The 24,959-nt window shown below is 46.7% G+C and overlaps 1 protein-coding gene across 9 annotated transcripts in view; it reads right to left on the bottom strand.

Moving 5' to 3' along the window:
* The window catches only part of PAX5 (paired box 5), a 188,117-nt gene that overhangs the window by 77,931 nt on the left and 85,227 nt on the right, over positions 1-24,959 (bottom strand). For 5 of the 9 annotated variants that reach the window (XM_019729111.3, XM_019729113.3, XM_074330720.2 and 2 more), the window contains exons 7-8: positions 8,066-8,122; positions 2,165-2,294 (exon numbers count right to left, since the gene is read on the bottom strand). In XM_019729111.3, the coding sequence (XP_019584670.1) occupies positions 2,165-2,294; positions 8,066-8,122 (187 nt within the window). The remainder of the gene's footprint in view (positions 1-2,164; positions 2,295-8,065; positions 8,123-24,959) is intronic. The other 4 variants (XM_019729118.3, XM_019729114.3, XM_074330722.2 and 1 more) reach the window with 1 other exon arrangement.

Raw genomic sequence — 24,959 nt, 5'->3', positions numbered from 1 at the left:
ACTGGCTTCATCTAGATAGGCTTGTGCATGGATGGTGGACTGGAATGTCTTCTTGTGATCTACCTAAAGCCAAGTTTCCCAGCAGCCCCAGTCCCAACAACAAACCTTTCCTCTGCAGAATAGTCCCCTCGGGGATCTCATTTGATCCTCAAAATGCCCTCAGAGACCAGAACCATTTTACAGATGGAGAAACCGAGGCTCAGAGATGCATGCAAAGCCAGACAGCAAGATAGAGTGTCAGTATCAAACTCCAGATTATCTGTGTGCAGAGTGGGTGGCTATACAGGCCCTGGTGTTCAATTTTAACTCTGCTGCTCACCTGTGAGGAGCGTAATTGCCCCAGGCCTCTGTTCTTTTGTTTATGAAATGGGCATGAACATAATAGTACCCACCTCCCAGTGTTCCTCTGAGGGTAAAATGAATTTACCTAGCAGGGGACCTGGTATTTAGTAACTACTTCATAAAGTGAAAGTTACTACTCATATTAACTAGTCCAGGATCCTTTCCACTCTATTACCCCCATCTCCCTAATTATTTGTACTTCCTTGAAAAGAATAAGGACCAAGATCTAAGGATTGAGGGCTGGCTCCAACTCTCCCCCTTAACCCTTTCATTGCCCCGCCCTGAGACTTGGTTTCTGTATCTGTAAAGTGGGTATACTGTCAGAGGTCTTGTCACAGACCCTTGTGACACCAGAGAAGGAGACCTCCCACTACTCTGACGGAGGCGCCCCACGCCCTCCTCCCTGCCCCATTGCTGGCATCTTCCCACCTGCAGTCTCAGCTGCCCTCCAGGCTCTTGCCTATCTCAGGTGGACAGGGGACCAAGTCACTCTTATCACTTGACTGACCCTCATGTGGTGCCCAGATCTGCAAACAGGGCCCCAGCTGCTTCTGCCTGAGCCCCAAAAGCCCCAGTATTATCAGCACTATTACCCCGGGTCTCAGAGCTATGCCTTCCCTGCCTTGAGAACTTGTCTCATCCAGTCCCCTCCCCTAAATTTCTAACCCAAGTCCAACCTCCAGCTTCCCTAATGCACCCGCAGCCTACCTGCATCTCTAAGAACCCCGATCTCTGACACTACTTACTATATCCTGCCTACCAGCCTACAGGACATCCGGCCACCTCAGGCTGGACCCAAAGGCTCTGGCCCAAGTGCTGCCCTCAGCCCCCCAGTGTCTGTCTGTACCATATCCCAGACTGCCTGCTGCCTGCCAGGTTGGACAATTTCCCAGAGCTAGCTGCTGATTGTGTCCCCGGGCTTCTGGAACAGTGAGGGGTGTCTGTCTGGGTCCTCCCAGTCCCAGAAGGTGGTCCTTCTGCAGCCACCACGAGAAGGCTCTGAGAAATAGTGACGGCGATGTGCATTGGGTGCTTGCTGTATGCGAGACAAGAGTCTAAGCACTATATGCATTAACACATTAATCCTCACAACAACAGTAGTTGCTATTCCCATGTCAGAGATGAAGAAACCACAGACCAGAATTCTTATATAATTTACTCGAGATCACACAGTTAGTCAACGGCAAGTTCAAACGCAACTGTGTGACTCCGGAGCCCAAAGTCTTCATCGTTACGCTGACAGCTAAAGAACCTGGCCCTGGGCCTTCCAGAAAGGCAGCTGTTTTGCATACACCAAGCACCTTCCAGCCTAAACCTCCTGCCCTTCTTGACTCGGCCTCTGCCTGGAAATCAGAAATGCCAACGATAATCTACCAGGAGACCCACTCACCCTTGGCACCAACAAGGGCTGCCCTTCTCATAAGGGGCATAAATCCCAGAACTTTGAATACTCAGCCCCACATACGGGATCCTAAAATCACCAGGTCCCCCTGCCACCCATCCCAGGCTCCAGACCATGTGGCATTTGCCGTCCTCCAGCTTCATCAGAACAATCTACAGCCATGTCTCAACGCAACCACCACCCCTGGCCCCAGCAGTCTCCCACTGACCTGTTCCAGGTGCTCATAACCTCATTAAAACAAAAATGGCCAGTCAAGTCCAAAAGCACCAAGAAGCCATTCTTCCCACCACACAGGCATTCTCTCTCTCTCTCTCTCTCTCTCTCTCTCTTTTTCTCTCTGCCCCCCCCCCCCCCGCCACCATCTCTCTCTCCCCACCATGCCTCCCCATCACTCCTCCACCACAGCCCGGCTGCCCTCACCTGTCACGATGGGGTAGGTCTGCGGCCCCGGCACGCTGCTCCCAAGGTCAGCAGGGGTGGGGCTGCTCAGGTTGGCCTTCATATCATCCAGCCCTCCAGCCAGTGAGGCCATGGCTGAATACTCGGGGGTCTGAAAAAGGAAACAAAACACAGATGTCTCAGCACTGAGACTCCAAAACACCCCAGCCTAATGCCACTGTCACATTCAGGGCTCAGCCACCTAGCGAGGCTGCCATGCCAGTGCCAAGCCCGCAGGGGGCTCATGAATACCCAGGTGTAGAGAGGGCAGATTGAGCTCAAGAGAACAAGACAGTGCCAGAATTGACGATCCTGCCCAGGTGAAGAGGTGGGCAGGATTCAGTGCAGCTTCACAAGGATTCAAACCCGGCTCCTCTGTGGTCTGCAGGCTCCCCTCGCCCAGCCCCAGCAGCCAGAGACAGCCATCCTTCCAGTGCGGGGAAGAAGACATCAGTAACCAAAGGCAAGGCAGACAGACAAGCCTTGTCACCAAGAGGCTGGAAAGAAAGGGTTCTGATTCTGTGCTTTTAAACCACAGACATAGACTCGCAGAAACAAGGTTAGCAGGAATTTGGGACATCATCCAATCCAAATTGTCATTTCACAGATGAGTAAACTGAGGCTCGCGGGGAGAGGGGCTTTGCCCAAGGCTGACAGGGAAGAATCCCAGTCCAGGGCATGGTTCACCATAACTTGTCACCCCAAATCCAATACATCAGACCAACTGAGCCATAGTTTGGCAAGTGTTTGGGAATTCTGGAAATGGGCAAACACCTGCATGCTGAACACTGGGGTGCATACGTCTCATTTACCAGACCATGCCACCCACGTGCATGTGGCCCATGAGTCACACTCCTTTCTTTAAACCATTTCATGAAATCAGAGCTTGTGATGAGTCATTTCCTTGTCCTACCAGCCACTGCCAGAATGGCCTCCAGAGAAGGCTGTGAGGATGCCACCGGGGTCTTCCTAGTCAAGGACAGGTTAAATTGTAAGCATGAGTGACAGGTGTCTTTTTCCCACCCAACCCCCAGGCCTATTTTCAGGTAAAGCAAATATTTGCAAACTCCTAAGCCACAGGATTTGGTGGTGCGTGCCAATCTCTGGTGTGAGGAATTCCCTCCAGGACCCTGGCATTGTCAATGGAGGACACATCCTTGTCTGCAGAATTATGTCCTTGGCAAACAGGGACAGGGAAGCAAGTGGTCCTCTGAAAGGAGCTACAGGCCCCCTGGGCAAGATGGCGAGGACTGAGTCACAGGGAGGGAAACTGGAGGAGCCATTGGGCAAGTAGCAGGCAGAGTGAACTCAGACTCAGGCATATTTTGACACTTCTCTGCAGATGAATTAAAAAGTGCTTCCTGCGCAGCTCAAATGCCAACCGGGGAGGATGGCAGCTGTGAGTCCAGAAGGTACCACAGGTGCAGCACCTTGAGATGGAATCTTACTGAGGACAACTTGTACAGAGCTCTGGGGCGTTTCAGGCTTCTCCAGCGGAGGCTGATTCCGAAATGCAGAGAAGAGCACAGGCCCGAAGCCAGCCCGGTTCTTCTAAGGGAGAAGGCTAAGATGGGGACACGCCTCACGCTATCAGGAATTCACTATAACGTTGCAGGAATTGAGACAGTGGGGGATTGGCACAGGGACAGATAAATAGACCAATGAAACAGAAGCTAGTCCAGGAACTGATCAACACATACATGGGACCCTGATATATGAGAGAGGTAATGTACGAGTCAGCGGAGAAGGATGGACTCTTAATAAACAGTGTGGGGTAACCTGTTATCCATTCAGAAACGGGATGTAGGGGGAAGAAATGGGATCTTTACACCAAACACAAAAATCAATTCCAGGTGGATTCGAGACCTAAATGTGAAAGGCAAAAGTATCTAATGTCAGCAATAGATCTGGCCAAAAATATTTGTGAACAAAGCTGCCCTTCTTGAAAAAGGAAACAAGTGACCCTGGGATGCTCACACAGGACACTCAGTCACTGTTAGGACAGTAGTGGGTCCCAAACATCCTGCTACCCTGCTCCAATGTCTCCTCCTCCAGGAAGACCTTCCTGACTACCATTCTCCAGGAGGCAGGAGTCCTGCCTTCACTCTGCTGATCCCGCCAGGTGGTGGCAGGGCAATAACCATAATCTTCACAACTGTGCCTAAAGCTCACATTTATCAATCACTTACTCAGGAGCTTTACCTGTATTACCCCATTTAATCCTTACAATCACTCCATGAAGTAGGTTCTGTGTTATCCCCTTTTACAGATGAAGAAACTGAGACTTCTATGATAGAGGGAAGTGGCTTCCCTAAGGTCACACAGCTTCTAGGTGCCAGAGCTAGGATTCAAACCCAGGTCCATCTGACTCCAAAGTCTTGACAATTACCCTAATTATTTTCATACCACAACATGTCCTGACCCTTTAACAGATATGAAATCAATCTGTTAGTACCAACATTCTAAAAATTGAAATTAGAATGGAAATATCCAAGGGTTTCACACATAGAAAGAGTAAGTCCTGTTTGTGAGTCTTTGTTTCACACATTAGTGGATACGCATGGACTAGGTGGAGATGAAAATACGAGTACATTTCTTGCTATAGGTCACAACCAGCAAAGTCTTCATTTCGTGCAGCACGGAGCTGCTGGGAGAAGGTCACTCTCTAGACTTCGTCCTCCATAGAATTGGACGTAGTCATGGCATCAGCCTCCTGATTTGCTAAGAGATAACTTGGAAGTAAAGCTCACTGAAAGGAACTCTTTCAGTGCAGCCCTGTGCAAAGACAAAGGTCAAAATGCCTCTGATAAGGTCTCCTCCTAGATGGCATCGTCTGGAGTTTCTGGGACCCTGGGGGTGAAGATGGTGCCTCTCTCCTTTCTGTGTTCCCGAGTGGCTGTTCAGCAGTTATTGAGCCTCTCTTGTGTGTAAGGTGGCGTGGGAAGACCAGACATGCTCTTTGACCTTCATCCACAAACCCCAAGAGAAAAAAACGCATGGGTCAGAAGCTCTATCAAAGAAGGACAGGAGCACAGAGCCATGAATTTACACAGGGTGGAAATGGTCGGGAAAGGTTTCTCAGGGCAGGCTATATTTAACCTGGGTCTGAGCAAGCCCTGACGCCCAAGGCTGAGCAGAGCCAAAGGAATGCTCAGAGGTAAGACGATAGCAGTGACCCAGAAGCCGGGCACGTGCCAAGAGTTGGAGGACGTGAAAGGAGAAAAGGTAAAGATGGAAAGGTCAACAAGCTGGGATTCGACTGTGACAGGCTTACACAATGAACACATGGATAAACGAATGAATGAGTGATGCTTAGGAGGGCCAGGCAGCATGCTCAGCGTCCTTGCACCCCTGCCCACCCCACTGCCAGGCCTGCCCCCCTCCTCAACCCCTGCGGGACAGCTGGGTTTGCAGGGGAAAGCCACTATTTCCCCAAAGAAAGCAGAGTCAATCTGGGCTTAAGAAAATTACAAGAGGGTGGCCAACCTCTTAAGCATGCCTCTTAACTTCTTTAATGTCCACATAGAAGGGCCTTTTTGCTATTGGACCTTGTTTTTGTCAACAAATTCAATATCAAAGTTTGTCCAGTCGCTTCAACAGTTGGGTTTGGATCATCTTTTCAAGACATGAAATCTTCAACTTGTATTATGCATGTGGTGGAAGGTCCAAAAAGCCACTCACCCAACCACCACTGGCTCCCAGAAGATGAAGTGGGCTTCCCTAAAGATCTGCGGCTCTGGGAACAACGGGACTCGGGACTCGGACACCAGCCCCCACTACCCGTTAGCATCTGGGGCTCCCACAGGGCTGGCCCCAGCCCAGCCTCTCTTCTTTGGTGCGATTCCCACAGCTCTGACTCTGCTCCTGCATGAGCCGGGGGTGCTGTCCTTTAGTTTTGGTGTGTGATTATTCCCTACGTCCTAATCACCGTCTGTGCCTCCAAGCTGCCTGTGATTTTTAAAGGCAGCTGCATTCTCCCCAGTCTCCTGGGCTCCCTGGAATCTCTCTACACCGGGGGCTGCCCCTCCTCCACTCCAGGAACCGTCCCACCTCTGCCTGGAGGGCCCATCTCACTCATTCACTTAGTGATGTCCTACATTGTCCACAAGACCCAACTCAAATGTCAGTCCTCAGGGACGCCGTCCCTGGGCCCCACACTCCTACGAAGAAATCATGACTCCCTTGTCTATGCTCCCATACTTGATTGCATTTTGCACGGACCTCCATTATCCTTCTTCCCACCACGTATAATGACTCTTTGTCTATCTCCTTTCAGGTTGCCTTGAAAGCACGGAATATGGAACATCCCTATAGCTTCCTAATTGCTTGTTGTGTAAGTGAATGTATGGTCCGGTAACATGACATTGGCCACAACACTCAAAAATGCACTGGGGAGTGTTTCCACAAGAGCTCTAAGTGATACACTACTAACCTCCCACCTCTACTCCTCATCAAGTCAGGTGACCAGAAAATAATGTCCTTGTATAGCATTAGTTAAAGCCCCTGGAGAGGGGCCTTCACTGCTCTGTGATGGAATATCAGGCGTTCAACATTGGTTAGAGGCAACCAAAGAAAACAGCCACATAAAGAATTTCTTTTTTAAACCCCTGGAGACATGCCCATTAGAATATTCAAGTTCCATGTCAATCCCTTCCACAAGTAATTATCAGGAAAAAAATTTTCCTCTTGATGAATGGTTAATTTGTCTTTGATGAAACAATGGGAACATTGGAAACCACTACATGTCCCTCTTTGCCTTGGCTGCCAGGAAGCTCAGTCAAATTCAGTGCTCAGTTGCCACAACTACATCACTGTTAGCACCCGGCGCAATGATCTTCCCCTTTCCTCTATATACCTCTGAACTTTTTTCAATCTTAACTAATTTAGATACACTTAATTATTTATTTTGGAAGACACCTCAAGTCCTCTGTGAAAGTGAAGGCTGGGAGAGGTAGAAAGAATGATGAAAAAATGGGAAGGAAGATCAGGAAAGAGAGAGGAGAAGAGAGAAGGCATTATTGGTACCTCTTTTCCTGGTTACAGGAAGCCAAGGGCTGAACAGTGGGGTGCAAAGACCTTAGGAATGCACATGGACACATATGTCTAAGTATGTCGGTGCCCCACCCCTGCCCCCACCCTCCCCCAGCCATTGACAGTCACAGGCAATAGCTGTGTCCCACATTCCTACTTTTCTGAGTTCTTGGAGTCCTTTTTTAGGATGTCATTTTGGGTTTCCACTCCCTTTCCCTCAGGACCCCCTGTTGCTGTCCTTGACGATGACCCAGGAAGAGAAATGAACTGAGGTCAGCAATTCAGACTGTCCACTCCAGTGCAACCAACGAGGATAAAATTTCTCGGCCTATTGACACAGACTTCCGTAGGGCCTCAAGGTCAAGACCACCAGGTAATCACACCTTCCTCATAGACACCATGCTCCAGATGATGAAAAGTCTTGCACTCTCAAAATCTGAGTACGAAGGATACTCAGAGCCATCTTTCCCAACTTGGAAATACCAGGGTACGGGGAGCTCATTTTTATCTGCAATATTTCTAGCCTTTGACACAGTGGTAGAAAGAACAGTGAACTAGGAGTGATAACATGAGGTTCTTATTCCAGCTCTGCCTCTTTGTCACCGGTGTGACCTTAGGCAAGCCAGGTGAGCAATCTGAGCCTCACCTTCCTCATTAATAAAACGAGATTTAAGTCTAACCCCTTGCTGCCTGATTGCCAGGGTGACTGTGAGGATCTGAAAGAAAAGGAAAAGGATAGTACTTCGGAAACTAAGCCACATGAAGGGTTAAGGAATCCTAGAAAGGGACTCAAGGAAGCACGTGCCCCAGGAAAGTGTATGCTGGGTGTCATTTGGGTCCCTAGGAAATTACCTGGAAAAGGACTGCCTGGGGCTGCACCAAGTATTGTCTCATCAGCACGGGGCACCACTGCCATAGCATGGAGGAGAAAAGAAACACAGACACGTGAGAAGGAGGGCAGCACGAAGGAGGGCAGAGCAGGGGGACGAGGCTTCAGGGCTGGCTACCTCAGGTGGCCACCGCGGGCCATGAGGATTCCCCATCACCTGCTGAGCTCTCCAGGCTCAGCGCTGGGTCTCAGGTGGCCCTCGGGAGCTGGGCCAGAGCCAGGCCAACCACTCCCATGCTGAGACACCAGACACCTACCCACCTACACACCTACGCAGAGGAGATGGAAGCTGGAGTAGGGGAGGCGTGTCCCCAGGGCCTGGCCTAATGACCTGAGATTGACGAGGCACAGGGGTCTGGCTACCTGAGATAGCTGGGGTGGGACAGGGGTCTGGGGGTAGGTCTCTCTCTTTTCCGGTCTTTGCTTCCCCATCTGTCTGAGGACTTGCAATTGATCTCTAAGTCCCCAGGCACCACTAATGCTCTCGGCCTCTGTAACTGGCCACATGACAAAGTACAGGTTCCCTCTTCAACAGATAAATACTAAGGCAAGAAAAAAGAGATGGAGGGGATTCTCTAGGTTAGAGGAGACTTAGAGATGCATCAATCAATCGCAATGTGGACCCTGATTCCAACAAACTATAAAAACTACAACTGTCAATAAACATTATGATGTAATGAAACATTAGAAAATGCAAACATCAATTGGGTATTTGATGACATTATGGGATTTGCTAACTTGTTAGGTGTAATACTGCTATCACAGTTATGCTTTTGAAGGCCTCATCTTTTTTTTTAATATAGAAAATAATTAATTTATTGAATACATATATATGTTGAGTTTTCTGTTGGATTCTGAAGGATAAGAGAAAGAAACATGTAGACATAAAACCCAAACGATGCTGAGCTGATTGTAAGGTCTCCAAAAACTCAAACAAATATTGGGCCCTCCAATATACTTACTCAAACAACTTTATAAATCTCTTCCCTTTTATAGTGCTTAACACAGTTTGTTCTTATTTGTTGACTTGTGTGACTTTTAAAAATATGCATTTCCTCTGTTAGGCTGTAAGTTCCATGACGACAGGGATCACCACTACTTGGCTGGCCATGTTTTCTCAGCACCTAGCATAATATCTAGTGCCCGGAAACACTCCATAAATATTTTTGAATGAACCAAATAAGTGAATTCTAGGGGAACGGTAGCAATACATTTATTTTAAGAAATACTATGTAATAATAGAAAATAACCATAATAATGGTGAGTGTAGTCATGTTGAAAATATTCAGGACATAACATTCAGGGGGAAAGACATCAAACAATGCTAGAAAATTGTACATAAATAGTAATCTCTAATATGTAAAAATAGATGCTTAAGCAGAGGAAACATATGAAATGTTTCCTGAAGGTTTTCTTTAGTTGGTAAAATATGAATTAAATTCATTCTCTTCCTTTGTATGCTCGATATTTTTCAAATTTTCTGAAAGAATCCAATTTTCCATTTCAGATGATTACAAAAAACAACATTAAATGTTGTTGACAATAGGTCCATCACAGAGTTTGGGGGAAGTTTTAATGATATTGTGAAGATATTAACGGAGATTATGGCCAAAGAGATTATGATCAGTCTGTTCATTATATGGTTTAGGGGAAAGATTGGTCCTGACTCCAGATGATGTGGGACTTTCAATATCAGGGGTTAAGAATAGTTTTAAAAAAGGGTTTTTTAAAATAGCCTTAAACAACTACTTAAGCATCTAGTTATTTTATTTAGTATGTGTTTTTTTTTCATTATCAGTTTCAGGTGTACAAAACAACATAGTGATTAGATATTGACACCCCTCACAAAGTGATAGCATCTATTGATATGCCCATATGATTTTTATTTTATATTTTGTTTACATGGTGTATCACATTAATCGATTTGTGGGTATTGAACCAATCTTGTATACCAGGGATGAATCCCACTTGATTGTGGTATATGATCTTTTTAATATATTGCTGACTTTGGTTTGCTAATATTTTGTCGAGGATTTTTGCATCTATATATATGTTCATTAGAAGTATTGTCCTACAGTTTTCTTTTTTTGTAATGCCTTTGTCTGGATTTGGAATCAAGGTAATGGTGGCCTCATAAAATGAGCTTGGGAGTCTTCCCTCCTCTTGATTTTTTTGGAATAGTTCGAGAATAGGCATTAATTCTTTTTTGAATGTTTGGTTAAATTCACCTGTGAAGCCATCTGCTGTTGGACATTTGTTTTTTGGGAGCTTGTTGGTTACCGATTCAATTTCATTAGTAGCAATTGGTTGGTTCAGATTTTCTGTTTCTTCTTGATTCATCATTGGAAGATTTTATGCTTCTAGGAATTTATCCATTTCTTCCAGATTGCCAATTTGTTGGCGTATAGTTGCTTGTAGTATTTTCTTAAATTTTTTTGTATTTGTGTGGTGTCTATTGTCACTTCTCCTCTTTCACTTCTGATTTTATTTATTTGGATCATTTATCTTTTTTTTTTTTTTGATGAGCCTGGTTAAAGGTTTGTCAATTTTGTTTATCTTTTCAAGAAAACAGCTCTTGGTTTCATTGATCTTTTGTTGTTGTTGTTTTTTAGACTGTATTTCATATATTTCTTCTCTGATCTTTATTATTTCCTTCTTTGTACTCATTTTGGGCTTTGTTTGCTGTTCTTCTGTCAGTTTCCTTAGATGTAAAGTCAGACTGTTTACTTGAGATTTTTCTTGTTTCTTTAGGTAGGCCTGCATTGCTATGAATTTCCCTTGTAGGACTGCTTTTGCTGTGTCACATCGATTTTGGGTCATTGTGTTTTTATTTTTGTTTGTCTGAAGGTATTTTTTAATTTCTTCTTTGATCTCATTGTTGACCCACTCATTATTTAGTAACATGTTATTTAGCCTCCATGTGTTTGTGTGTTTTTCAGTTTTTTTCTTATAATTGATTTCTAGTTTCATACCATGTGGTCAGAGAAAACACTTGATATGATTTCAATCTTTTTAAATTTTTTGGGCCTTATATTGTGGCTTAACATGTGGTCTTGGAAAATGTTCCATGTGCACTCGAAAAGAATGTATATTCTGCTGCTTGGGGGTGAAATGCTCTTAAAAAATCAATTAAATCCATTTGATCTAGTGTGTCATTTAAGGCTGCTGGTTCCTTGCTGATTTTCTGTCTGGAAGATCTGTCCATTGGTGTCAGTGGGGTGTTAAAGTCTCCTACTATGATTGTGTTAGTTGATCTCTCCCTTTATATTAGTCAATATTTGTTTGCTATATTGAGGTGCTCCTATGTTGGGTGCGTAGATGTTTACTAGGGTTATGTCCTCTTGTTGGACTGACCTCTTTATAATTAAGTGATGTCCTTCTTTGTCTCTTATTATAGTCTTCATATTAAAGTCTATTTTGTTCGATATAAGAATTGCTACCCCAGCTTTTTTCTCATTTTCATTTGCATGAAATATCTTTTTCCATCCCTTTACTTTTAGTCTGTGTGTGTCGTGATCCGAGGTGAGTCTCTTATAGACAGCATATACATGGGTCTTGTTTTCTTATCAATTCAGCTACCCTATGTCTTTTGATTGGAGCATTTAATCCATTTCCATTTAAAGTGATTATTGATAGGTATATCGTTATTGCCATTTTATTATTCATATTTTTTATTGTAATCTGTTTGTTTTCTCCTTTCTTCTGCTTAAAAAAGTCCTTGTAATACTGGCTTGATGGCAATGAATTCTTTTAGCTTTTTCTTATCTGAGACGCTCTTTATCTCTCCTCCAATTGTAAATGATAGCCTTGCTGGGTAGATTAGTCTTGGTTGTAGGCCCTTGTTTTTCATTACTTTGAATATTTCCTGCCCCTTCCTCCTGGCCTGCAAAGTTTCTGTTGAAAAATCAGCTCATAGTTTTATGGGAGCTCCTTTGTAAGTGGCACGGCCTTATGTAGTGTGTGTCCTGTGTGGTCCAGTGGTGCAGTCTCCCTGATCACCTGTGCGTGTGTTCCAGGAGTGTCCCTTGTGTGTGTTGTGTATATTCTCCTGTCGCAGTTGAGCCTTGATTGCTTTTGGCACATCAGTGAGTGGGACTGACTCCCAGGCTGACTGGATACAAGGATTGGCTACAAGGATTGGCTCTGCCCACAGTGTATGAGCTGCTGTGTGGGGGCTGACCCCTCAGAGGGGCATTCACCCCAGCAGGCTCTTGTGCCTGTTGAGACCACCCTTCGGGTGTGCTGCTTGTGGGGCTAACTGGGTAGTGCTCTGGTGTGGTCTGAAGCTGGCCTCTGGGTGTGTTGTTTCCTGTGTCTCTTCAGAGGAGCTCCCGTGCAGGCCAAATTCAGCCATGTCTGTGAATGGCCCAGGGCTAGCTACAAAGCCATATGTGGTTGGTTGCTGTCTGTGCTGGACCTGGAGGCATGTGGGGGTGGCCTCACTGGAACTGAGGCTAGCTGCCACCAGTATTGGGCCTGGGGCAGCATAGCAAAAGGCCCAGCGTCCCCCTAGTCCTACTGCCACCTGCCGTCTATCACTGAAAGAGCCTCCTTAGGTGCATAGGCCAGGCTGGTTGACCCAGTGTTGAGAGTGTCTCCTGTAATGCAGCACTAGCTGAGCAGGGCTGGGTCCCAGGGAGTCATGAGGTGTGGCTGGTGGTGTTTGCAAAATTAATGCAGATTCAGTTCTTGTTTCAGTGACAGGCCTGTGACCACTTTGCAAAATGCCCTGAGAACACCATGGTCAGTCACCACTTGCCTCAGGCCCTCAGATCGCTGAAAGCCATCCAAGAGAGGCTGCAGCACAAGTTGTGGCTGACTGCCCATCACCAAAACTTCCCCAGGCTGCCACAGGCCATCTGCTGCTATAAAAATCTTCTGCAGCCTGTGGGGCAGGGCTGGCTTCCCAGGAGCCTAAAGTGCCCCTGGAGATGCAGTACTAGCTGAGTGGGGCAGGGACCCAGGGCATCACCAAAGTGGTGTGCACAGGCAGTGTTTACCAGACTAATGTGGTCTCAGATTTGGCCCTTTGGGTGGAGGGTTCAACATAGAAAAGATGGCGCCCTCCTGTAGGCTACACATGAGGCAGGCTCCACACAAGGACGATGGTGGCTGTCCCTCCAGCCCTAACCCCAAAGCCACACAACTCAGTGTTTCCCCATATGTCTCTGGTACCTCTCAAGTTGCCACCTTTCCACTGGAGACTCAGATGAGTGTTTGCAAGCAAGTGAGTCTATGTGCAGGCCCTTTAAGAGGACATCTAGGTTTTCAGCCACCTTCCATCTGGGATGAACGGACAGAGTCCCTGCTGATTTTCACTGCCAGGTGTTGTAGGGACTCCTCTTCCCTGCACAGGAACCCTGGGCTGGGACCCCTCCCTCTTCCAGGGCAACCTCTGTCACCAAGGTGTCCCTCCTGGTGTTCAGTCACTACCTGTGAGTTTGGGGTCAGCCCATTTCACATCTCCGCGCCTCCTACCAGTCTCAATGTGGCCTCTTATCTAAGTCTTAGTTATATGGGTTCTGTTCAGCTGGTCTTCAGATGATTCTTGAGGTTGATTGGTCTATAATTTAGTTGTAATTTTGATGTGATCCTGGGAGGCAGCAGACATAGCGTTTACTTAATCTGCCATCTTGGATCTCCAAGGCCTCATTTTTTAAAGGGTCATTCTGAAATATTTACAGATGAAATGATATGTCTAGAGTTGGCTTCAAAATAAAGTTTGGTTAACAAAATGTAGGACTATATCTATGCAGTGGAATCCTAGTCAACAATAAAAAGGAACAAGTTACTGAAGCATGTGACAGCATGGAGGAACCTTAAAAGCATGTGAAGTGAAAGAAGCCAGATATAAATGGAATGTCCAGAACTGGTAACTCTACAGACACAGAAAGCAGAGCAGGGTTGGCTGGACCTGGGGTGGTAGCAGGGATCAACTATAAACCCACAGGAAGAGTGATGGAACTGTTCTAAAACTAGACTGTGGTGTTGGTGGCACAACTCTGTAAGTTACTAAAAATCACTGACTTGTATGCTTCAAATAAGTGAATCTTATGGTATAAAAAAATATACTTCAATAAAGCTATTAAAAAATAAAGCAGAGTGTGGGGAGTGTAGGAATATCAGTGAAACATGACTAGTGTGAGTAGATAACTGAATCTGGGTGATGGGTACTTAGAGGGTGATTAGACTATCCTGTCTACTTTTGCAATTCTCCATAATTAAAGTCAAAAGACCCAAACAGCATGTGTTTCACTTGTCACGCCACTTGCCAGCACCTGTCTGCTGTCCAACAAGTCCCTGGAATAATGAGAAGACCCAAGAAGCCATGGACAGCCAGGTGTTTACTCTCTTCAAGGCCATCACCCCACTGTCTCAGGGACCGCATGGTTCCAAACACAAGAAGCATAGGGCCTCTTGTCTGCCTAGCACTTTCCAGGTTGCAAAGCCCTTACAGGTCCCTAGTGTCCTTGGGAATCCTAGGGCGTGGGTACACTCAGAGATGGAGGTCACAGAGGGAAGTCCAGGTATGCCAACTCCAAGTTCAGTGTCAGGCCATTACCCAAGAAATGAGTTAGAATTGGAGCAGACTTTACTACCAACATCCTCCTCTATGAAGCACTCTGACTATAGACCACTCTACTCTAGCTAGGGAAAGAGCTCTGAATCTGAAACAAGAAGGAGGAAGGCGCCACACTTTTTAAACCTAGTATACAAAACTCTACCTGTAGAGCATATGTTAAGAAATAGTTCTGTCTTGACTACAATGGATTACTCTGATTGGCAGGGAGCTTGGAGACCTGGCTCCACCTCAGACTCCCCGGTGACCTGGGCAGACCCCACGCCTCTCTAGGCTTCAGTGACTCTATCTGTCAAATGAAGAAGATGGACCAGACAATTAGGGCCCTTCTGGTTCTGAGGCCTCACCAGGTTCTGTGCCCCACAGAGGTGGGGTCCTCACCGTGTGGAATGGGTTTCTCCCTAATGTGGCTGAGGCTGGGCATAGGCTATGCTCTGTGGGTTGGTGAAGGTATTGCCCATTCTACCCAGGCCCCTGAACCCAGAGGCCTGCAACCAACAGAGGAGAAATGTGACTGAGGGAGCCCACTGGCCCTGGGGCCAGGAGAACAGGATTCAAGTGTGACCTGGCCAAGTTCATGTTCTGTGAAGCTCAGCCAGGCACCTCATGTTCTTGGTTCCTTTTCTCATTTGTAATATGGGGATTCATGACCTACATCACCAGCTCGCAAAGACACAAAGAGAGTGATAAGAATGTCAATCCTTGAGTCAGGCCTTTTTCTTCTCATTTTTTGAGTCCTCAGGGCCAGACATGTAAATTAACACTTTAAAAATGCTGGAAAGGGCAATAGAAGGAATCCTTGTGGTGATGGAGATGCTCTGTATCTCGTCTATCAACACCTAGATCCCAGTGTGATAATTGTACTACAATTTCGCAGGATGTTACCACTGGGGGAGTTGGATAAGAGTACATGGGATCCCTCTGTATTGTTTCTTGCAACTGCATGTGACTCTATAATTGTCTCAAAATAAAAAGGTTAATTTTAAAAAAGTGAAAAACAAAAAAACAGGTTTTAGCATTCCATCCCCATTAAACCTAATAAAGATGAATTAAACTTGAAAAAAATATGTTTGCTTAATGGAGGGACTAGGCTTGCTAAAACACTCTATAATCTACAAGGTGCTACTGTGAGTATTAACTGGGGGGAAGAACAGCCAAGGATTCTGGATGGCCTCCCTCTTCCAGGAAGCTTCCCTGATTTCCCCTCCCCGGTGTTCCTAGAGCACCTAAGTGGTCATAGCTCTACCACTGCACTTATCACTCTGCATTGTACACTTAGTTGTTTAGGGCCCTCATCCCCCAACTAGAGAGTGAATTTCATGAGGATGGGGCTGTGTCTCCCTCATGTTTGTAATAGCAGCTCCTGGCCCAGTGCCCAGCTCTGAACAGATGTGACATAAATGCCTGTGGAACCAAATGAACTGGGACAGGTACCATGGCCTGGCTCTGCCAACAGCACCAGAGGTGCTTCCCAGGGTCACTGAGAAGATAAGTGACCTCGAGGTGCTTTTATTCATCAGTAAGTATCAGAGGCATGAACGAGACGTGCTCTTTACTCGTTTGGCTCTCCAGAACTGTGCCCATGCCTGGGTCAAAATAGTCTGCAGTGGAACTGAGGGTCTTCCAAGAAGAGATTTGCAAGGTTTAACTGACTCATCTCTCCCTGTTTCCGGCCTGCCAGACACCCCTCCAGCACAGCCCCAGACACCCCTCCAGGTGGTATGGAACAGCAGGGGGAGCCCCAGGGAGGAGACTGAAATAAAATATTGTGGTTTCTGTCTGTGAGAAAATTTTCCAGCAATGACTAATCAAGAGACTCCTTTTCCCCGCCTCGGGCCACTTAGAGAATCTTAGAGAATCTCAGGGCCCAAAGGAGCTCAGGGGTTTGGGAGGCTGATCTTTATCTGATGCTTGAAACCCATCAGTGATGGGGATCTTACTACCTCCTAAGGCAGGTAAACCCATCAGTGATGGGGAACTACCTCCATAGCTACCCAGCTCGAACTATGAGAAAGTGCTAAATCTGTCCCATCAGGCCTCTCCATGTCGGTCTGGGCTGTGCTCTCTGAGGCTCCAGTGCCAACAAATGTCCTCTCAGGCCACCAGCGCCAGAGCTGTCCTCACCTGGATGCAATGCAGGGCCCCCAGTTCCTCTACTTCTCATTCTGGACATGTTCTCTCTGACTGGGGCACAAGAAGCTTGCTTTTACTTTTCTCGTGGCCTTGTCACCTGACTGACTCATGCTGTTCTCACAGTCAACGCAGAGCTCACTACAAATTCATTAGAAATGGAAAGTGATTTTGCACATGATTTTTAAAAAAGCATTCCTTTTCTCCCACCCCTAACCAGTGTGCTATTTGCAAGCCAGAATGCTTTGTGCTTATTATAAACCCTCCCTGGCTCTCCACTGCCGTCAGGTAATGTCAACCCGAACCATACAGGCTCTGATCTAAATATCAACCTACTTTCCCAACCTCAACTTGAATCCACTGTACTTCCAAATTACCACCCTCTACCCCAACATCATATCACACACACACACACACACACACACACACACACACACGCACGCACGCTAATCCCTGAGTACCCAGGTCCCTCTACTCAATGCCTTTGCTCACACTGTTTTCCCAGTCTCACCCCAGTCTAAAACCTTGTTCTCAAAGGCCCAGTTCAAATACCATATACTCCTGGATGCTTTCCTTAAGTATTTGGTTGCAATAAATCATTTCTTTCTCTGAATCCCCATGGCATTGATCACACAGTTCGTTTAGGACATTTGTCGCATGCTACTTTATTCTAGTTCTTTGGCATCTTGTCTGCTCTCCCTTTGAGATGGGGAGGCACCTATCGGCATTATCCCCCCTGGTTAGAAGCTGGGTCCTCCCAGCAGGCCTGGGCAGGACCAATCATGAGTAAAGCTGAGAGACAGAGACAGGGAAGGAGTGAAGGGATCCAGAGCCACCTGAACTTTGAGAAATCTGCAAGAAGAGCAGGAAGAGAAGATGCTGGCTCAGGGGAGTCTGGCTCTTGTCTTCTCAAATACAAAGCAAGAAATGACACGGCTTGGAGAACAAAGCTCCACTTCTGCAGCCAAGGCCTCCTGAATGGTAAGAAGATGCAGTGGGGGGAAGTCATGAGAGGGGAGAGGAGGAGGATTCCCTGTGTGGGAGCCCGGGGTCTGCAAGGCTCTGCCGGCCAGTGTGATGAGCAGCTGCAGATCCTAACGTGGAGAAGAGGAGGGAGTTCCAAAAACAAAGCTCCATCTCAGGCAGCCCAATTCCATGAGCCTTTTCCAGACGGTCCATGGTGGGGCCTGGCTGCCCCATCCTGCTACAGGGCTAGGAAGGGAGAAGGACAGGGAGGCCCATTACCCCCAAAGGAAGACAGGTCTCTTGGCTACCAAGGGGCCTGAATGGGGGCATGTGAAGGAAGGCCCCCACCCCCATCCTAACCTGGTATGGGAGTGCAGGGGGCATCCCAGAATGCTCATAGTTCACTTCCATTTGAGTGGACTAACCAGCTGCGGGTGGACAGAAAGGTTATCCTGGCAGCATAAAGAAATGAAAGGACTTCCCTCTGTACTGCAAGACCAGTGGGGAGGTGGGTGTGGAGGGGAGGTGGGCGTGGATGCCCCTCCCCACCACACTGCCTCTGAGCGGTGACACACGTCACACACACACACACACATACACACACACTCCTCAGGCCAAAGGCTACCTCCCTGTCCCTGCAGCTCCCCATCAGAAAAACAAACTTTTTAACAGGCCATATTCTGCAAAGGCGAATAGGCAGCCTTGGGAGGGTGTGCCCTCTTTGTCAGCTAAATTTGCTAGGGCCAAACAGGAACTCTGCAAGGGAAGTACCAGAAAAAGAAGCTGAGAAGGCCGGGCCTCGGATGGCTAATTTGGGTTTGCAATTCAGAAGCCTTTAGCAGCTGTCACCTACATCCTCACACACAGCGTAACAGTCACAATAACTTGTACTTCCTGGGCGCTGCCTACACGTTCAAACGCATTCACTTATCTCATCCTTACAACAACCCTCCAGGGTAAGTATTATTATCCCCCATTTGCAGATGATGAACATGAGACACAAGGGTCCAAAATAGCATGTTCCAAATCACCCCCCAGCAGAGCAACCTCAAGTCCAAGATCTTGGGCACCACGCTCTCTACCACAATCCTTAACCCCCAGCCCAGTGCGGATGAGAATACTGAGGGTAGAGCAGCTGAGCAAGCTGTGGAGACAAGTGTGCGACTCAGGCACTGCTTGATCCCAAAGTCTGGTTCTTCACCGTGATTCTAAAGCTCCTCATGATGAGGTGCTGAGGCCCAGAGAGAGGAATGCCACCTGCTAGGCCAGGTGCACCTTCACGTGCTTCCCGGCCTCCTCACACAGCTCCCTGCTCCTGACTGCACCTGTGACAAGGCCGTTCCCCTTTTCCCCTCCTCTCCTCCAGTTCTGGTCTGTTCTGACTCAAGAACAGCCTCCTGCAGGAAATGTTTACAGATGGGCTCAGGTATAGATACCAACTTTATCCTTGATTCTCCCCACTTAGACTCAGGGAACAGCCTCTACGATAAACTCAGAGGACAGCTGTGCTTAGATTTTTGTCAACATTGGCAATTCATCTTAACATTACTGGGAAACAACAGAGAAATAAATGGAAACATGTGACATTGCTAGCGTTGTTAGGGAAAATTCTGGCATCGGCCTGTTTGCTTGGTTCAGGTGCTGTGTTCTTTACTGAAAGTAACATTATGGCTTTTAGAAAGATCAGAAACTAAAGAAAGGAGACCCTAAGCTTATGTTTTAGCTATTACGTGTAAGCCCAAATTTTAGCTAATATAAATAATAGAGAAAAAAACTAGCACTGTAAGAGCAGTGTTTCTATTAAAATGTCTTTTTATCAAGGTTAATTTTACTTAAAAGCCTTTGCTTATAACTACTGAAAATACGTTTGCATGTTACAGTTACGTGTCACTTCCATGAAGCTTGCATTTCATGCCTAGAAACAAAGTCTAATAATCATTCAAGCAAACCATTGGCCTTGAGATTGGACATGTAAACAAATACACTTATGACAGTTTGGTTTGAGTTTGATTTTTAACAATTCTTTTCTCTCTCTCAGACACACATGTTAAATTTAACCTCCCGTTTTATTTCCTTCACCTCTCTCCCAAAATTCAAACCTCAAATAATAATAAAAAAAAATCCTGCTGGCTAGAACAAGACTTCACACAAATAAACAAAAGCTTTCAAGCCAAAAGCAGAGACGTTCACATCTCCCCATCCAACCATCTCCACCTCCTCTGCCTGCTCCAACAAAAACAGCCTCTCCTGTCCAACTGCCCAAGAAAACCCTGAAATACCTCATTTTCATTTCCAGGAGAGCAAGGGGTTTGATCTCCAAACAAAAGTTCAGTAATAACAGAAAGCTGGGCAAACCCAGGCAGACTTTTCCTTGCCACCCATGTCAAGCTCACAAAGAGAAAAAATCGTATCATCCGACATGGTTGGGAGAGTTTAATCCAAAGCACTGCTAATTAATATCCCCAGCTTTCCAGAAGCCAGTGCCACATACAGCTGCGAGGGCAACAAGGCTGTTCTCCTTTCAATTTTATAGGAAGAACATTTTCATTACAAAGCCTCCTCCCAGACCCTCCTCGCTCAACCAGATTAGCCTCGAGAAGAAAGCGAGTGATCCATATATCAGAACTCCTCTCCCCATTAATTTTATTATTTATACCCCATTTTAAAAGTTTATTGGTGCAACTCCCTGTGCACCTGGCCAGAGCCCTTCTGACAAGTCATGGTACCCACTTGTCAGGGGCAGTTTATGCATTGGTCCCCAGAATGTGCTAACTTTTTGAAATTTGCCTTGGAAAGCTGACTCCAGTGGCATTTCCTGCCTCCCTCACCCCACTCCCCACACACAAACCTTCTTTTTTTTTTTTTAAACAAATGTTGAAGGTTCTAAACTTACTCATTTGTGAAATATATGTGGACTTGATGATTTAGCATGAGCTCTGGGCAATCCCCAGAGACTCCATAAAACCCTGGGGGATGCCCTAAGTGTCCCCACTGAAATCAAGCATCCCCCAAGTGTTCCAGCAGAGTCGACCCATTTTTAACCCAAACTGCAGACCACGAGTAGGCCCAGTGGGGCCATGTGTCTTACCATTCTATTCTGAAACCCCACGTGCTCAAGGCTGTCTCTTTCCAGCCTCCTAAAGGGACCCCAAATCCAATCTAAATGTCTCGAATTTACCTGTTTGTCTTTTATACATATAAATAGCTGCATTTCCATTCTCTCTTTGTTTCTCATTTTCATTTGGTTCTAATATCTGCATGTAAATGTCGGAAAATAGCATCTGTAATTGGAGATTATGAAGTATGGCCAGCTCCTGACAGGCCGCTAAGGAAGATGGATTATCCTCATTTTTCTGTAAATTTTGTCAATTTTGGAATTCATAAGCTATCAACACTGATCAAAATGGGACTTCACAGCTGTGTCAAAAAAAAAAAAGAGAGAGAGAGAGAGAGAGAAAGCAAGAGAGCTAAAGAGTAAGAGTGAGAACGAAGGCTTGTGGTTGTGCGCAGGGACCAGCCCGGGCAGCCATGGTGTGGGCACAGCAGTTGGATGCCCAGTGTCATCAGCCACCACCCCCTTCCTTGGACCCTCCCCTCCACGCTCGCTGGCAGCTCACTCAGCACAAGGCCACCCTGGAACTCAGGGTGGGGCTGCCTAGTTCCCTGACTAAATCAAATAGCTAAATTACATCACTGGAAGGCCGAAAACCCTCCAAGGCACCCACTCAAACCCAAGGCTCAATTTATTGCCAAGGTGCTGCCTTCTTTATTTATCCATAAGAGTCCGCAGGCTCCCTCCGTGCAGGCCTCTGAGATGTCCTACTCTTTCCAGACCCTCATGGCCCACTTGAGGCAATTGTGTTGGTCTCTCTCTCTCAATTTTCCCATTACTGGGAGTAAGTACTGTTGGGACTCTGTAATAGCCCGACTGCAGCCCATATCAATAACAGATGAGGTTTAATCGTCCAACACAAAAATTATTTAGGCGCAGTAAGGACATTCAATGTCATTTGCATAATGGCATTTCTATCGCACGCACCTAACCCGTCTTGCATAAACAAGGCCTTGGGACCATAAATAATAATAAATCATGACGTCTGCACGCCTCTCGCGGTAATAGGAGCCACTCTTTGTGGAAATTATTTCAGCAGGAAATGGGCACTGTAATTTTAAAGACATGTGGCGCGGTGAGGCGCGCTAAATCACACGGGCGGACAATCCCCGGGAGCAGCCTGGGGACCTGCCCTGAGCCCACAGCGACATCCCTGGGAAACAGTTAGTACCTCTAGAACAGACTCCAGAATGTGCCACTGGCCCAGCAAACAGCAAGGAGGCAGGTGGTCGGAGCCCAGTTCAGGGAGAGTCAGCTTTGGATCTGGAGAAGCATCCAGGCCTCAGGTCAGAAACTATCTTTGATCTAGAATGGACGCTCCTTGAGGACACCTAGCTTTGATTTTTGTCTGCTCTGTTTCCTGTTCTACCTAGAGCAGTGCCTGACACCCAGCAGTGCTCGAGAAATATCCTAAAAGAAAGGTAGTGAATGGATGAGAAGAGCCTAAAAACAGGTTAAGATGAACTAGACAGAGGCACAGACCCTGGGGGGGGGGGGGGAGCGGGGGGGGGAAATTAAGGCAGGAACTAGTACAGAAGTGCTGGCACCACTGATCTGTGAGTGAAAGAGTGAAAATGCTCAGTAACTTCTAAACCAGACTGCAAGGCACCTGTGGGGTTAGAGAAAGGCACAGATAAGGGGATGGTGAGCAGAGCAGCGAAGTCTGCAGGCTTGGGAGGCAGACACAACTGGGTGAGAATCCCAGCTGCCCCCATCTCAGACCCACCACCTCACCCCTCCGTGCCCCAACTCCCTCATCTGTGGAACGAGCCTAGTAACAGTACTGAGCTCACAGAGTCATTGTGAGGGTTCGATGAGATCATGTGTGCAAAGTGACTAGCGCTGGATCAAGCTTTGCCATCATTATTACTGGTACGACTGCTATCATCCTTCAGGAAGCAACGGAAGTGAGTTCAAGTACAACGCTGCTTCTCACTAGCTGTGTGAGTTGGGGCACGTTACCCCACCCCTCAGGGCCTCAGCTTCCTCTCATCAGTCTAAGAAGAGCATTAATAAGACAGTCCCTACCCGGAGCTTCTAGAAGCTGCTATGACTCAAATGAGATCACGCTGTGAAGCTCATTGTTAGTATGAAATGCTGTCTGCATGGGAGAGACGTCAACATTCCTCATGAGTGTGAGCAAGGAAAGAAGCGCAGCGCGTTCCCACCCCTGCCCAGTGTCCTCTCCAGCCACCTCCACCCCTGGATGCACTCTGAAAAGTGCGTGCTTTCCAGAAAACGTTCTGGCAGGATACACACCAAAGCAGCCACAGGGTTGCCTCTGAGAGGGAGAAAAAGAGATTGAGGTGGGAGTTGTTAGGTAAGCCTACCTGTAATGTGTTAATTTTACTAGAAGAGAAGTGCTACGGGTGTCACCAAGATTTCTACAGTTGATTAAGTTTCATGCCTCTCTGCCTGAGCACACGCTCATTCCTCTGCCAGAAGACCAAAAGCTAGGAAGATGCTGATGGATCTGCATTAAAGGGCCAACCCAGGGATTTGACAACAACTGCATCTCTCTTCCAGAGGAGCTAAGAAACAGCAGTCACTTCTCCATCGAGTCTGCCTTGCCAGCCCAGGAGGTCTGGGCCCTGGGCTGTGCTAGGAATGATATAAATCACAGGCCCGCACAACCTCTGGGGGGAGCGGGGAGACGCAGCTCTGGCACCTGCAATGGCACCTTCGGCTTATGACCTCACCCTCACCAAAATGTGAAAACTTTACTCCAAAGCCAAATAAAGGCTGCGGTTTAGTTATTAGTATCATACCTATGTTGGTTTCGCCGTTTTGACAAATAGACCATGGTTACATAAGACGTTAACAACAGGGAAACCGGATGAGAGGTATGTGGGGACTCTGGACTATCTTTACAACTTTTCTGTACATTTAAAATTATTCCAAGATAAAAACCACATGTACAAAAACAAGAAGCCAGGTCTCACTCATAATAAGAGACAAGCAAATTAAAACCACAATGTATCATACTATGCAGGCAGGCTAGGGAAATAGTCTTCTCACTTCTGGGGATAAATGTCTTTGGAGAGTAGAGGGTCTGTCTCTCAGAATCCACAATGCATGTACACCGATGAGGCCATTTCACTTCTGGGGGTTTATTCTGCAGGTATAGTCCCACGTGTGCACAAATACACGTGCACCAGGGTGCTCACTGCAGCCTTTGTGAAAAAGAAAAAAAGACTGGAAGCGACTAATAGGAGACTTGGGCTCCTATTATGATGTCCCATGTAATGGAATAGGATGTAGCTGTTAAAAAGAATGAAGTAGCACTCTATTGTTATGGAACAATCAGCAAGAAATATATGTTAATGGAAAAGAGCAAAAAAAATAGAACAATACATAGTGAATGCTACCATTTGTGCTCAAAAGTGGGGGATATATATATATATATATATATATACACATACGTGTGTGTGTATATATATGCACATATATATACACATATACCTTACCCTCACCAAAGTACTGTATATAAATCTCTAAAGAATATATAACTATATACAAGTATAACAGAAGAAACTGGTAATGGTGGTTACCTCCCAAAAGGTGAACTGGGCGGCATGGAGAAAGAAGTGAGGAGACTTACTTTTCACTGTACACATTTGGTACTGTCTGACTCTTTACCATTTGGGTGAGCTACACCTGTTAAAGCACTCTGAATAAAAACAGTAGAGTGGCAATGAGCACATGCTACCTGGACTTGAACAGGGCATGGCTGTGCCCATGGGCCCCTCAGGACCCTGTGTGGATGGAGGGGTTCCCTGCACACCTCTGCATCACCCAGCATGTCAGGCACAAGTTCCCCAGGCAGTGTGCTCCACAGTTGGAGGCTGGATGCATGAATTCTTGTATCTACCTACTAGGACCCTGCCCCATTCCTCAGCTCAGGGGAAGGACTGAGACCCTCCTACGTCAGACCCACAGCTGCAGGCCATGTCTGAGCTGGGAAGGATTGGAGGTATCCCCAATTCACAAATTTTCCGATGGGCTGTTGAGGCCTGGTGCGGGGAAAAGACTAGCTCAAAAGGACTTCACAGGAAAACAGATAGATCCA

Source organism: Rhinolophus sinicus, chromosome 16 (genome assembly GCF_057876585.1).
Source record: "Rhinolophus sinicus isolate RSI-liver-muscle chromosome 16, RSI-T2T, whole genome shotgun sequence".
In the NCBI taxonomy this organism is placed as follows: domain Eukaryota; kingdom Metazoa; phylum Chordata; class Mammalia; order Chiroptera; family Rhinolophidae; genus Rhinolophus; species Rhinolophus sinicus.
This window is presented reverse-complemented; position numbering and strand designations above follow the sequence as displayed.